Source organism: Limanda limanda, chromosome 19, assembly GCF_963576545.1.
Source record: "Limanda limanda chromosome 19, fLimLim1.1, whole genome shotgun sequence".
Taxonomy (NCBI): domain Eukaryota; kingdom Metazoa; phylum Chordata; class Actinopteri; order Pleuronectiformes; family Pleuronectidae; genus Limanda; species Limanda limanda.
Window position 1 is genome coordinate 16,164,781 of NC_083654.1, and position 15,794 is coordinate 16,180,574.

Consider the following 15,794-nt stretch of genomic DNA (forward strand, 5'->3'; position numbering starts at 1 on the left):
CGTTTCCCGGTGCCTGGAACGCGCACGGAGGAACGCAGCGGCGCGCCTTGCTGCCGAAGCGCTGATGGAAGAAACACAGCTGGCCGCGCTGTGTGCGGGTGGAGACTGCAGCCGTCACTGCCGGAACCTCGTTCTCTAACGTCGACTTGTGCCCATTTTGAAATTGAAGAACAATTTGAAGAGTGGTGGTTGTGGCTCAGATCGTACAGAGCGGGTCGACCACTCATCGGAAGGTCGATGGTTCAATTTCCCGGTTTCAATGTCAAAGTGTACACAGACACTGTGTGAATGATAGACTGTGGCTTTTATGAATGTGTGTGTCAATGTGATGTGTAATTTAAAACACTTGGAAAGATTAGGTATATTTAAATGAATCAATTCAATATAAGCAACATTTTTGGGATGCAAAAACCAATTTATATTTTATTTATTATATATTTAAGTCATATTAGGTAGTTCTTATCTCACTGATGTACGTTGAAGTTGTTTGGTTCAAAGTTCTTCATGCTAGAAGACAGCGTGATGCGTCATGATTGACAGCTGACACATGTCTAGTGTAATTCTCATTGACGCAAAACAGCAGCGTTCCTATAAGTTAACTTCGGCTTGAGGGAGGAAGTGGAAATGTATTGTCCATCTTTATTTACACATTTAGAAGATTACCAATATGTGTTTTTCTCGCTCCCTCCGTCACACACACACACAAATTCCCTCACTTTTCCCTCCCTCTACATTTCTGTCAGGATTTGCAAACTTACTCGACATCTTCTAAAAACACGACGTCTTCTTCAGCATCGAACCGTGTGACACAAGCGATCCTTGCTCCTGGCTGTACGTGTCTGTCAGTTCAACACAGAGCCGCTGATTCTCCCTCCGACTCCCATCAGTTACAAGATGGCTGACGTGCTACACGACGCCGTCCCTGTGCTGACTCACGGTTCTCGGGTGTCGTCGGTAACCTCTACAAATAGCTCCGTGCCCGGGGGGCCGTGTAATACATGCCAAACCATGAATTGTGTTTATTACATTACAAAGTTAGCATTTTCCTGACACACGGCTACACAGTTTGTGGGGATTTACAGCCCAGCGTCCTATCTCAGGATATGTAATTTCAGATACTAAGTTGTTTACAGATCTATCAAGCTGTTCCTGACAGTATCGCACTTCCAGACTCCTCTCCTACTCCCTCCTTGTTTCCTCTTTCCTCCGACTGCTGCGCTCTTATTATCCTCCTCTGTGCACTTCAGAGCACAGCACTGGATTGCTGCCATCTGCGCCTGGGCACATTGTGTGTGTGTGTGTGTGTGTGTGGGCGCATGCATCTGTTGTGTGCACGTGTAGTGTGTGTTGCCGTGCAGGCCTGGGATGTTGGCTTGTGTGTGTTTTGTCGTGCACAGATCAGGTGTGTGTGTGTGTGCGTGTGTGTGAGGGTCATTAAACTTGCTGAGACAGCCGGGGCAGCACACAGGTTCTCCTGGCTTCACCACAGTTCAGTGGGTGAAGAATGGCTTTGCACAATGTCTGCCGCGCTGCCAAGTGGACTGGACTCACTTTAATCTCCCCCCCGTCCCCCCCGCCCCCGCCCTCCGTGCCTCTGTCTCTATTACCTCTCTCCATTTCTTTTTCTCCCCCCTGCTCCTGCAATTTTATCCCAATTTCAGCTGCTCTCACACGCCCGACTCTCTTTCTTCTCCTCCTCCAGGTAACACCATGATGATCATAGTGGAGAGCATGTCCAACGGATCCTTAGATTCCTTCCTGAGGGTACGTTCTCTCTCTTTTTTCTTTATTTTTTTGCATGTATCTTAAATTTAAATGGAGAATAAACCCTCATTATAATCTTCCGCTCTCACAAACAAGGCATTTTGCTGTAATAATCCTAAATTCCCTGCTATTACTGCTCAGTCCTAGGGCAGCAATACTTGCTTATTACAGCAATAAGGGAAACGTAACGTAATTAACAGCACAAATGGAGTGTTTCAGCTCAGAGATGCTGTAAGCTGCTGTAAACTGTAATTGTGCCCCACTGCTCTCTGAACCACGGCGGCATGTTTTATAATGATATGAATTAATGGCCTGTTTGTTTTTATTCTCCAAATAAAGGGATTCAGCTCAGTGAGCACAACATTGTGCCGTGCTAACAGATGTGTTCCCTGTTTGTTTGTTTTTTTCAATCTCTGTATTCTATACGCTTCTTTCCTCCATCGTTTTTTACTCCCTCTCCTTTCATTTCTAATCTCTTTCCTCCCTTTCTCTCCCCCCCCCCCCGATGACTCCAGAAACACGAAGGCCAGCTGAGTGTAATGCAGCTGATGGATATACTGACCGGGGTGGCATCAGGGATGAAGTACCTCACCGAAATGGGCTTCGTCCACAAACGGCTGGCCGCACACAAGGTGAGGAGGGAGCAGGTGGGAGGAGATGATGGAGGAGAGGGTGCAGCGTGATGTATATGTCTCGGGCTGTTGCATCGGATTTCGCAGGTGGGTTATCGCGTGAACGCAATTTGTCCTCGTCTGCAAACATCTCGGACGATCACTCAGCTGCAGGATTTTATTTGAGGAACGGGTGAATTTTGAAAAAATGACAAGACAAAGCTGTCAAAAGCGTTTTGTCACATTCAGGTTTCACCGGGTGAGTTTGTGGTTTGTGTTTTTTTTCCTTTCTAAAAGAGCCCATCTGTCAAACTGCAAATGCACTGATCACGATGTGGAAAGACCATTTGTTCTCACAAACAATCACTCAGCCCCTGGTGCAGTAAGAGCTTTGCCCGACCGGGTGCTGACATCGCAGGCTGCGTCCCCACCACTGCATTTTCATTTGAAAGGGCATCAACCCTGCAACTCAGCCGAGGAGTATGAAAACCCTGTTGACCCGGTTTTAGTTTGAAAACTTTAAGGCCACGTTTTAGTCTGGAGGGTCAGAAACGTAGATGTAACGGAACAATGACGTAGAAACTCACAACAGATCTTTCTGGTCACGACGTTACCTTCTCTGACTCGTCCGGCCGCTATCACATGACCCTTTGCCAGAAGAAAACCACCGGCATCAGCCTCGGCCTCCGCTGTACAGCGCTGAAAAACACACTCGTGGACTTTTGCTCGATTTGGCACTTAATGAGCAATCTGGTGCCGCTGTATCTCCTTGACCTACATCTCACTGTAAAACATCTTCCACGGGGAGCCCCAAGACACACACACACACACACACACACACACACACAAACTGTGGATCCACACATCTTCACAATTTTGTATCCTTTCTTTTGAATTATATAAAATCTGGTGGAAACCCTTAAATTAAGCTAAAGCAAATTTCACACACTCACAGATATCGGTTCCCTAAATGTGCCTGATTTTTTATATCAGACATCTAAAAAGTCTTAGCTAATAGCTGTAGTTGAGTTCCATTCTAGATTTTACAACGACACAACTGTTAACATGTGTAGAAGACGACGCTTCCGGTGAACACATGCCTAGTTTACGTGACCGGGCCTTTTCAGACGTGTTTTTAAACAAAAACGTTGTGGTATGGATTTAGCCGACAGTTGACTATCCTCCGAATCTAACCCGTGTGTTACCTCCACCTCAGGTGCTGGTGAACGCCAACCTGAACTGCAAGGTGTCCGGCTTCAGACCTCTACAGGAGGACAAGATAGAGGCCATCTACACCACACTGGTAAGAGGAAAAAAATATGATATGAAATATGTTTTATTCTTATTCGGCAGCCAGGATGTTAACTTTAACTTCCCAAATTAATGAACCTCAGTGTGATACAGAGCCAGTTGGCATGGGCTTCGTGCATGTAGCGGTTTTATTTTTAATGAGCCTCGGACCAAATGAGTTCTAACACGTGTCATGTTAGGTTCAGTTGAAGTCATATAATTAAGACTTGTTTCCGTGGATATTTTTGGTTTCCTCTCCGGCTAAAGCCCACTTTTCCAAGAGATTCTTTTCATCTCGTGAAAAGTGTTACTGCCGCTTTTCAAAGTCGGTATTTGAAGCTTTACATTTTTTTTCTCCACGTCCTTGTGCTCCGTGTCTTACCTTCTCCTCCTCTGTCCGCCAGCACGGAGGGAAGAGCGTGGTGCTGTGGACCGCTCCGGAGGCCATCCAGTACCACCGCTTCTCCTCCGCCTCAGATGTCTGGAGCTTTGGCATCGTCATGTGGGAGGTCATGTCCTACGGAGAGAGACCCTACTGGGATATGGGCAACCAGGATGTGAGTGGGGAAGGGAGATGGGGACACAGATTGGAGGAGTTGCTTTGTACTAATCTCTCTCAGCTATTCTCTCTATCCCTCTGTTCCCGTTTTTATTTCAATATCTGCACTTCGCCAGCCTCCCTCGCTCTTTCACCTCCCCCGGAGTCGCTTTATCAATGAACTCTGTATCCACGGCGAGCTCGGATCTTATTAAAAGAGAGTCAAGAAGCCGCAGTACCTCTGAAAGCCTTTTCCAGGGCCTAAGTCCCTCTCTTTAAGTCTGCATCAGCTCCGTGACCAATCCTGTTTCCTTGTAAGGACGCGTTGACCCCCTTCCAGTGCCCCCCCCCCACCACCACCACCGGTCCCCGAGCGCCGTCCTGCTCTTAAAAGTGCCGAAAATCCCTTCTGGGTAAAAAACTCAAACAAATCCGCCTCTTTCAGGAAATGTAAAGCGCTCGCTGCTTGAGGGGCGTAGGAGATGGTTCAGTCGATTGGATTCTGACGCTTGTCACTCGCAACCTGTTATTTCCAAGTCGCTTTCTTGGTTTATTGTCCTTCAATAAACCAAGAAAGGTTTTTAACTCAGCTCTTGAAGGAAGTCAGAGAATAGAGAGAGAGAGCAGGTATTCTTTGTGGTATTATTAATCGTTAAATATATTTTTTAAAGCGCTTATTTTTAGAGTTATTATTGTTCGCCATGTCCGAAAGCTTCAAAGCTAACGCCCTCTCAGGTGAATGTCACCGGAAACTAATGCGGACGCTTTATGCAGGTGGGCACATGGTTCAAAAGCAACGGATTATTAGAATGTTTCATTTTTGAATGTCCAAAAATAAATATGCATGAGTTATTCAGCAGAGTTATTTTTTCTCCTGCTGCCCTTTCACAAAGCAGAGGAAAGTTTCCTGCTCTGCCTCCTCCTCCGTGTTATCAAACTTTCCAATTGAAGGTTCAGAGGTCAAGCTCATAGAGCGCCGCGAAAATTAATCCATTTTAAATTGATACATTATATCATAACGGAAATTGTGGCTCGGGCCCGTCCACCTGTGATCCGTCGTGGCCTTTATGCACCGGCTTTGATTAAATGGAAAATGTCAAATGCTGAAAAGCATTTTATGAATGCTCTTTAGTGAGATGGCAGCTTAAAGGAGGCTGGGAGGAGGGTGGAGTGGGGCACAGGGCGGGGGGGGCTGGTGGGCCGAGGTAAGAGCGAGGGGTTTAGGAAATCACGCCGCTGATGGACGTCCTCTTTGTGATCACGCTCCAACTTGATTTCCTCCCTCAGTGTTTCTGCGGGTAATTCAGGAGAAGGATGTATTGCACGTCCCTAGATTTAGGCTACACAGGAAGTCTCTGGTGAGCTGTTGTAGTGAATGGTTTTAGAATGAGGGGCCGACGTTAGTCTGATGGAGGAACACGTCTGCAGGGAGGCTCTCCTGCTCCGATGTGTGAAGACAAGGAGGTTTCACAGAAGTAAATGAAAATGCTGAATGGAGACAAATCATCTCCTAAGACTCATAGTTTTTCTGTTGTTTGTCTTCAGGAGATTTGTTTTTAATTCACAGGCCTAAAACATAATGTATGATAGGACATTTTAAATATCACATATCAGCATGCAAATAAAATAAATACAAATGACAAAATACAGAAACATAGAGTGTGGTTACCTGACTGATTTTTACACTGCACATCTGGGAAAGAAAATATTGGATTTTATTGTTTGTCTTCTGTTTTAAGCCTGCCAGGAGATTTGTTTTTAATTCTCAGGCCTACAACACAATGTATTATAGGAAATTTAAAACATCACATAGGTCAAAATCAGTATGAAAATAAAAGTAATACTAATGACAAAATACAAAATACAGAAAAATAGAGTGTGGATACCCGCCTGATTTTTACAATGCACATGTCAGTAATCTGGGCGAACAAAGAACAACAATGCGAGTCAGGGACAAGGAAACACAAACTCAGTGTCTCTTAGATTAACTTCATTGTTTGTGGTGTAATTTGCGAGAAAAGATAATTGAAATACAGCCCTTACCTACAGTACTCACTTCCCCCATTCTTCTGCTGAGGCATTTATCCACTTATCATGTAAATACTTGGAAAATCACTAATTCTGAAAAGGTCTAACCTGATATTGCTTGTGTTTCCTCCTGCAGGTGATCAAGGCCATCGAGGACGGCTTCAGGCTGCCGGCTCCAGTGAGCTGTCCCACACATCTTCATCAGCTGATGCTGGACTGTTGGCAGAAGGAGAGGACGGAGCGGCCCAACTTCAGCCAGATCCACTCGGCCCTCAGCAAGAGCATCCGCTCCCCCGACGGCATCGGCTCCTCCACCCTGGCACGCAGGTACGGCTCGGGGACACGCTACAGCTGGCCTCGGTAAATGGACATTTATCTGTATGAATCTCTATCTCTGAGCACTCAACCCTTGTTTCTGTTTCTTTCAGGACCCTCAGTTCATCCATCACGTTAGCAGAAAGACCTCTCCCCTCCTTCCCGTCCTTTAACTCGGTGGGAGAGTGGCTGGACGCAGTGGACATGGGGCGCTACAAGGACAATTTCACTGCGGCTGGATACTGCTACTTGGAGTCTGTGGCACGAATGACTGTACAGTAAGTAGCTCTTTATAGAACACTGTGTGACCTTTTAGATCCTGTGGTAAAGAGAGAAGTCAAGTGAGTGAATAAGAAAAGATGATGGAGGCGCTGCAGAAAGTCTAGGACTAAATAAATACTTGCATTGGATAATTAAATAGGCTGAACACGGATCTAAAGAAATAACTGATGAGCAAATCAATTCTGAGTTCATGTTTTTAAAAATCGAAAATATGATCTCGCTCCAGTTTCTCAGCTGTGAGAAATAACAGCTTTCTTCTTATGTAATAATTGACTTAATGAGCTTTGAGTTTTAGACGTTAACCGAGGATTGAAATTAAAACATTTAGCAACACCGTGAGCTTTAGTAAATTAAACTAAGAATCTACCACTATATAATTGATTTAAAAAAAAATACTAAATATAATGAGTGTCTCAGACATTTTTATTACTATTCTTATCCTCTCACTGGAACTGACAGATAAATATGTTTTATATGTCAACCTTTTTTTGAATTTCAGATTTCTGGATAAAAGTTATAATTTACTTGACATTCAAGTTATTTTTATGCTTTTAAGTTTGTTCACTTTACTTTAATGAGTCGGGAAGCTTTTTGTGGAAGGGAAAGATACAAAGTCCTGAAATAACTTGTTTACATTCCTGGATTTATTTTTGTTACACACCGCTATGCGAACTGTTTCTATTTTATTATAACACTGCATATGAAATTTAACAAGGCATTAAATATAAAAACATTCCACTGTGAAATTTGCTGCTCTTGTTTCCAAAGTTGACTGGAGTTTATCTCCCGGTTTGACTTTTAATATCTGAGTCGGGCTTGAATTGGTCAAGCAGAACTTTCTAATGACAGAAACTATCTCAGAGATTGTTTCTGTAATTAATTTGTGTATTTTGTTACTGTTTTACTTTGGTCTATGTGCCCTCTGCTAACATGGAGGTGGCAATTTAATAACTATACCGCAGCCAGCCACCAGAGGGCAATCTAGATAATTTGGCTTCTCTCTCAGGGAGATGTCACTTCTTGGAAAAAAAAAAGATAAAAACGGACACTAGCTCAAAGTCTGTGTAAATCTATTTCCTCAGTCAGCTTCAGTGGGCGGTCCTCAGTTTGAAGAGCGTGATGAAAGTTGTTGGCTCGTCTGCTCACGTTGCCACAGCGACCACGCGGACGAGCCAAGTTCTTGAGCGATTACCTGAGCATCAAATTACTTGAAGTCACTAACTCCTGCCGACGACACAAGAGCCCAATAAATCTCCCATCCCCTTCAACTTATCGGTGCAAATCTGGTTGTGTGTCCACAGAGACGTGCTGAGCCTGGGCGTCACGTCCCTGGAGCACCAGAAGCTGATCCTGACGGCCATCCAGACCCTCCGAGCCCAGGTGATCCAGATGCACGGCCGGGGGGTGCAGGTCTGACGGAACGGCCGACGAGCTGCAAGTCTCACGCTGCTGCTGCTGCTGCAGACGGATGAGGAGGCAGAGGAAGAGAGAGAGAGAGAGAGAGAGAGAGAGAGAGAGAAGGAGAGAGAGAGAGAGAGAGAGAGAGCTCTTCCAGACTAACGGAAAGACGAGCAGATCTTTCAGCCACTCCTCTATTTACTCCTCCTCCCCACACTTCCTCATGCCTTCCTTGATAACCTTCCTTCCTTATTTTATCAATTTTTTTTAAATTAACTTCCCGCCCCCCTGCTGGAGAAGCGCGGTATTCCTGTTGTAACGGAGGAGTTGGGCAGCAGAGGAGTGATATCATGTGACTTTTTCTTTTTTCCCCGTGTGTGACCTCTATCTGCACTTTGACCTTCAATAACTGTGTCAGCTCGGTCTCGCCGGTTTGTGGATCAGTGCGTCCAAATCAAACAGGACGCCGTCTCCAGCAGGACGGGGGGGGGGGGTCTGGTCCGGAGCTGACCTCCGAGCTGCGGCAGGAGGCAGAGGTTTACTACGCTGCAAACGCACCAGTTGTCAAAGAAACACAATTCTGGGGGGAGGACTCTCTCCTCAGACTTATTTACCGTGACGACGCAGAATCATACGATTAAAGGGACATTTCTGGATATTCCACGTGGCTGGGATGTAAAAATGTCACGTGTTAGGTTGAGAAGAAGCACGAACAGTTCTGTATAGATCTATATACAGTATTTAACGTGTGACAGTAAGTTGTGGGCGATGATTTTCTGGACTTTCAAGAATATCACGCTCGCGATTCTTCTTTTTCTCTTTGGGGCCACAAACGCTGCAAGGTCCGGTCGTAAAGCAAAGGGAATAAAACCAGTTTGATTTGTTCAGTCGTTCGTTTTACGTCGCGATCTCTTTCACTTCCCTTTGCATCGTTTCTTTATACCCTCCGTCCCTCCCTCTTTCTCCTCCTCTGTGCTCTCCATTCGTTCTTTCTTCTAATTCCCCCGGTCGCCTGCTGGATGTCTTCTCACCACCACGTTTAATCCTCTGTACAGAACTCAGGCCAACTCTGGAAGTATTTATTTATGTTTACGGACTTTGAGGCGAAACCTCCGCTGCACCAGAGGTCAAGAGGGTTTATTTAACTTAAAAGTATTTAACAAAAAAAAGTATTGTTGAGCAATGTCTCGTCGTTTTGTTTCCGTTTGATCTGTTGTTTTATTTATTTACATTATGAGCTTGAACAGATCAGTTGTTTTTACAGGAAGTGACGGGAACACTTGATGATTTCAAACCGTCTGCACACAGGAGCTGTGTCCCAATTCAACGACTCACCTTCGTGAGCCACGTGGTCCGAACCGGGAAAGAACCGGTTTGGTCTACGGAGGATTTTCTGTGATCTGCGTCACCAGCCGGTCCCATCCTTACCGCTGTTGCCTAGCAACAGAGCTGCACATGGGCCCGGCAAGAACCTTTTAAGCTGTTCGGATGAGTTTAAGTTAAATACTTTAATTTTAAAAGTCTCGTCAATGAATGGATCCCGGGATCGAGGATTCGCCCGGTGAAGCTTTCATAGTTTGTTCACGATGACGAAGGAGGCGGAGCCTGAATTGGGACACAGCTGGTATCTATGTATTCTTCCAGGTCCACCATCATTGGATTTGCTGTGTACATCCCAGTGTGTAGTGTTGATACAAGATCACAGAATGTCAATGAGATGCTTTTTTCTTTCTTTGTTGCTGTCATAGTTTTATGTTGCTGTTTCTCTGCCGCTCTGCGTGGTTGCACTCTTGAACTCCCAGAATCCTCTGTGTACAGTGATTGGCCCCCCCGCCTTTTCTGTCCTATTTAAATACAGGAGGTTTGAAGGAAGAAGTTTATCGGGGCATTGTTTGATTTTTCACAGTTTTCACACTCGAGCGTACGAACATTTTTTGACCGGATTATTGTCTGGTCTGGTTTGTATTTGGTACAAGATGAGTTTTAGTCCTTATTGACGTTATCACACACATGTTAACATATCTGGAGAACACTCGGTTGGTCCCTTTACACAACACAACAAACACACACACACACACACACACACACAAAATCACAAACAAACAACAGACGACCTCGTCACCACGATGAATGAAACTCGAATCTCCCCCCCCTCTCTATCCCCGCCTCTGTTACTGTAACCGTTATGTTTAATACTGTAAATATGTATTTGAAAATGCGAAATCTATTTTTATAATTTGTTTGAAGAACAACGTGTTGGATATGATATCTTGCTCACTGTGTAAGGGTTTTGTTTGTTTGACTTTTAGGGCCATAGCTGAGAAAACACTGGTGTTTGGAATATAAAAAACTGAAAAGTTCCTTTTTTTTGTTTTTTTGTTAGTTTTTTCGATGATTTTTACTTGTTAGAAGAAAATCTGATGGCTGTTGCAATATTGAAACGTGTTATTAAAAAATTACAATACAAGCCGATGTTACATTTGTCCTCATTTGTCCTATTTCTGAAATGAAAGAATGGAAAGTGTTTGACTGAAACTCAAATTGTCAGGAAACTCCTCCAGCCAATGGATTGTCCTGTTTGGTTTTGGGTAAAGTTTAAATAGTTTTGAATCAATTGAGTCAAAGGTTTTGTGACTGTAGCTTGAATTCAGTTATTTCTTTTGTGTGTGTTTACTGTAACTGCAGAATTTTTTAACCACTATAAGCAACATGAGGAGCTGGTTTTATGCCTGATTCCATTTTATTAGCTTGCACTAGGACTAGCTGGTTCCACCATAATCCTCTAATCGACTGTTGGTCTTTCTGTGACATTTTCAGTGTTCGAAAAGAGTAAAATAGTCACTTGGTCACTTTAACAAAACCTCCAAAGTCTGCATGACCACATTTCCCAGTCTGACCTTAGGTTTCAGTGTCAGGCCTCAGGAAACCGGACCTGGCGACACCAAGCAGCTCGGCAGTAAAGGTGAACGGGCTCTAAAAGATGAACTCTCCCAATTATCCGTTCGCCCTTTAACTTCCCTCCTGGTGCAGAGAAACCAAGCGCCGGCCTTGTCTCTCGCTCTTATCTGTGTGTTCGGAGGTTAATGCCCTGTATCCACTTGGTTTTGGTCGGTGAGTTTCTCTCCCACTCGACTCCACCATCCAAACTTATCACACCACTCTGTCTCTCTCTCTCTCTCCTGGACTCAGGTTATATTACTTACTGCTTTATTACACAACGCCCACACCAGCACTGAGCATATGGGAAATGATTGTAAATGCAAATTAACTTTGCGTGGGATTGCTGTGGGCGACTGTGTGGGTGTGTAGAAGCGAGTTTGTCGGTTCGCACGTCTGTGCCTGCTACACAAGGGCCAGTGTGTGTGCATAAAACTGTGTGAGTGTGTGTGTGTGTGGACAATCCATGGGTGTGCATCTGAGAGTGAGATCTGTTTTTTTATTTATTTATCTCGTACAGTTGCAGAAGCGATCCATACTTTTTATATTACAGCCTTATTGGAGTGGAGGATTGGAGTTTGAGACTTAATGAGTTTCATCTCGGTGCCATCGCTGGCTGCGGCTTTCCAAAAACCTCCCACGCAATCAAACATCACCTCCTTCGGATGCTGCTTAGCGGAAACACCCCCCCCCACCCCCGACCGAGCGGCGTCTGAGCGCCTGCTTCAGAAACACTGGATTTAGATAATTCATTATCTGAGGCCTGGAGATTTACCGGAGTAGAAGTCGTCGAGTTCTAACTTGTGTTAGCGGTGAAATGTGAGGAGGAAAAACACAAGAGAAACTCAGTAGCTCTAAATATGCATTTCTGTACATTTCCAACGAATATAAATTATCTTTTTTTAGAAAGTGACGTAATTGCAAAGCTATTAACTGTCATTCCCTGCAGATTCATGTATAAGGGACATGTGATGGATGATAACATATAGCTGTACAGTATGTTGCAGGCTGTAATCCTCATGATATAAAGGATAAAACCCGAGCAGCCCTGACTCTTGACTCCTGCTGCTCTGGGTCACACGTGCTAAATGGAGCAGAGAGCAGAGCTAATCAGCTGCTCTCTGCCTCCTATTCCTCTGTGGGCCCACATAATAAATGCTATTAGCCTGAGTATGATGTCTTAGTATGCAAACAACATATCCCACAGTAATTCTCCTCAGTGGAGATAAGGGGGGGGGGGGGGGGGGTAGTGTTTTATTAGGCTTCTCACGGTTTTGAGCACAAATCTTCAATCAGATCTGCTTGTTTATTCATTGTAAATGAGACGGAGGACGAGATGGAAGGAGGTTGTGTGTCGAAAAACGCAAAGAATAAACATTGTGCTACCTGGAATCCATCACTCGGCTCATGGCACAGACCTCCGCAAACAAGCGCCCCCCCCATTAAACCACACAGAAATTAACCGGATCCACATCTGCATATAATTTCACACACACTCATAAATATCGGTCCCCTTAATATGCCATGATTTCATTTTGCTGACCAACAAACAAAAACAGAAAAAGGAAGCTATACACACGGAGAACATGCAAACTCCATGTACGACCAGGGATTTGAACCAGGAACCTTCTTGCTGTGAGGCATCACAGAAAACCTTTGCCAAGAAGAGAGAGTAATTGCTTTTCAACAATGTTTGGGAACATGTCAAAGTAAACGTCACATCCCGAAAGTCTCAAGGCAGAACACAGCCCAGAGCAGACCTGTCTTCTTCCCATGATGTATCTTGTTCCCTTTATCTGAACGAAGCACGCACCCGGTCGTCCACATGACGTGAAGGAGAATGAGAATAATCAGAATAATCGGAATAATCAGAATAATCAGAATAATCAGAGCGATCCTCCATCGCTCGTTACTCGAGTTTTGAGGCTGACACGTAGCTTTCAGCGGTGGACCGGGGTCAGCAGGGCCACTCTGATTGGTCCACAGCTTCCCAGGTTGCGTTCGCTCCCACACACGCGACCACATGACCCTCAGGCGCCAGTGACCCTGCCGCTGGTTCACCGGGCGTCCTTCCTGTCGGTCGGTACCAACCACAGGACTTGGGGGGTTATGGAGATGCTCTGACGACGCTGTGTAGCCATCGCAGATCGATGTTCCCTCCCTCTCACTTACTGGCTAATGCATCACAAGATAATCAATGTTTTTCACTCTCACTCATCAGTAGAGAGGGGGGGGGGGGTTAACACTGAAGCTTGTGGGTGTCTAAGGGTCTGTAAATAATTCAACAAATTAAAACACACACTCACCACTGAGGCCCTGAGGTGTAAGTAAATCAACAAGTGGTGCATTTCCTGTTGGAATAAAACTTCTCACAAGGTCAGAGGTCGAGTCATGAGGCCAACGAGGGAAATTTCTGATTCTAATTAATTAATTTGGATGAAATGTTTTTGTTGATTATGAAGCAAAAACGCCAACAATTATTTTGTTTCTCCAATGTGAAAATATCCTGCGTCTTTCTTATTTACATGATACTTTTTATTTTTCATGAATTTATTTTTGCTAAGGTGCCTAAAATGTAATGTTCAATTGTGTAGAAAACCTTCAGAGGTACATCGGGTATTCACCATCATATTCTATATTCTAAACATTTATGTATTTATTATTATAATATACAAAAACTGCTCTTTACTACTTTAAATCATCATATATTAAATACATTTGGAATTCAAACCACTGGTGAATATCATACCAATTTTCTCTCTCATAGCAGCGAACAGGAAATGGTTAAGTAGCTCAATTATTCAATAATTGAATAACAATTCTCAGCCCTTCACCCTCATTTTTCTGCTTTGTCCCTTTACTCACTATGAGATCAAACCTTATAAGAAACTATGCTGGTAAAGAACAAAGAAGAAAAACATATTCTATAAAGAATGTTAAAGAGAGAGAGAAAAAAAAGAGAGAGAGGTGGTGAGAGAAGGTTGAAGGAGGCACATGGGGAAGTAGACGACACCTCTGTAAAGACATTAGCGATTCTCAGCCGTGTGTCGAGAGGCCTCTCTCTCCTTCTCGTCCTCCTCCTTCATCCCTCGCTCCCTGCGCTCTGTGTGGAGATTAAAGTGAGCGGCAGAAAGGAGAGAGAGAGAGAGCGGTCCACCTCTAAGCCGGTGTGAAGGGGAAACTTCCCCGAGTACAAAAGTTCTGCTCTCCTTTCTTTGCCGGAGCGTGCCGCCGCTCAAATCGGCTTTCAGAAATTAATCCCTGCATTATGGAGGGAGTGAAGTAAACAAGCGGAGGACAGGAGACCGGGGGGGGGGGGGGGGTAGGGGGGAGGGTAGAAAGCTTGTGTTTCTCCAGAGAGAAGGAGGAACGTGAAGGCCGTGTGTGTTTCTACATGTGTGTGTGTGTGTGTGTGCGTGTGTGTGTGTGTGTGTGTGTGTGTGTGTGTGTGTGTGTGTGTGTGTGTGTGTGTGTGTGTGTGTGTGTGTGTGTGTGTGTGTGTAAAGGAAGGATAAAGGAGGGGTGGGGGGGGGGATCGAGAGGTGACCTGGGGGAGGTGAGAGGAGGAAATGAAGCAGCACGAGCTCGTCCTCTCCTCCTCCGGGACTTTCCTCGGAAGAAAAGCATCACAGCCTTTTTTCTGCTGCATGATCTCAAAGTCTCCCCCCCCCACCCCCCACCCAACCCCACCCCCCCCCCCCCCCCGCTCTCACTCTCATCTGTCCAGCTTATTACTGGCTTTGTCTTCCCTGGGCTTCATTCAGCCACTTCTTCCCCCCCCGATGGCAAAGAGTCATTGTGTGTAAATCCCTCTTCCCCCCCCCCCCTCTTGCTCTCTTTTTCCCGCTCTAGCTCTCCACTGAGGCCTCGGGTTCCGTCCGACCGAATCAGAACTTCCCGCTGAGCCCAGATTAAACTCTGAGTGACCGATCGGACGACTTCTCTCTGGTCGACTTCTGCTGCAGAGCCTCCATCTTTCTTTAGGACGGATTTAAACGTCTCCATACTCTCACAAGACTCCATAAGTCTCACATGCTATCTCTGTAGCTCTACATGTCCCCTCGACGTCTATCCTCCGTCCATCCTCCGTCTATCCTCCATCTATACTCCATCTATCCTCCATCTATCCTCCATCTATACTCCGTCTATCCTCCTTCTATCCTCCATCTATCCTCCATCTATCCTCCATCTATCCTCCATCTATACTCCGTCTATCCTCCTTCTATCCTCCATCTATCCTCCATCTATCCTCCTTCTATCCTCCGTCTATCCTCCTTCTATCCTCCATCTATCCTCCATCTATCCTCCTTCTATCCTCCGTCTATACTCCATCTATCCTCCATCTATCCTCCTTCTATCCTCCATCTCTCCTCCATCTATCCTTCATCTATCCTCCTTCTATCCTCCTTCTATCCTCCATCTATCCTCCATCTATACTCCATCTATCCTCCATCTATCCTCCTTCTATACTCCGTCTATCCTCCATCTAACCTCCATCTATCCTCCATCTATCCTCCGTCTATCCTCCATCTATCCTCCGTCTATCCTCCATCTATCCTCCTTCTATCCTCCATCTATCCTCCTTCTATACTCCGTCTATCCTCCATCTATCCTCCATCTATCCTCCTTTT

The 15,794-nt window shown here is 45.1% G+C and overlaps 1 protein-coding gene across 3 annotated transcripts in view; it reads left to right on the plus strand.

Moving 5' to 3' along the window:
• The window catches only part of LOC133026041 (ephrin type-A receptor 7-like), a 140,962-nt gene extending 132,718 nt beyond the window's left edge, over positions 1-8,244 (plus strand). For all 3 annotated transcript variants that reach the window (XM_061092856.1, XM_061092857.1, XM_061092858.1), the window contains 7 exons: positions 1,703-1,764; positions 2,280-2,396; positions 3,592-3,678; positions 4,070-4,222; positions 6,368-6,558; positions 6,660-6,824; positions 8,130-8,244. In XM_061092856.1, the coding sequence (XP_060948839.1) occupies positions 1,703-1,764; positions 2,280-2,396; positions 3,592-3,678; positions 4,070-4,222; positions 6,368-6,558; positions 6,660-6,824; positions 8,130-8,244 (890 nt within the window). The remainder of the gene's footprint in view (positions 1-1,702; positions 1,765-2,279; positions 2,397-3,591; positions 3,679-4,069; positions 4,223-6,367; positions 6,559-6,659; positions 6,825-8,129) is intronic.
• The last annotated feature ends 7,550 nt before the right edge of the window (positions 8,245-15,794 follow it).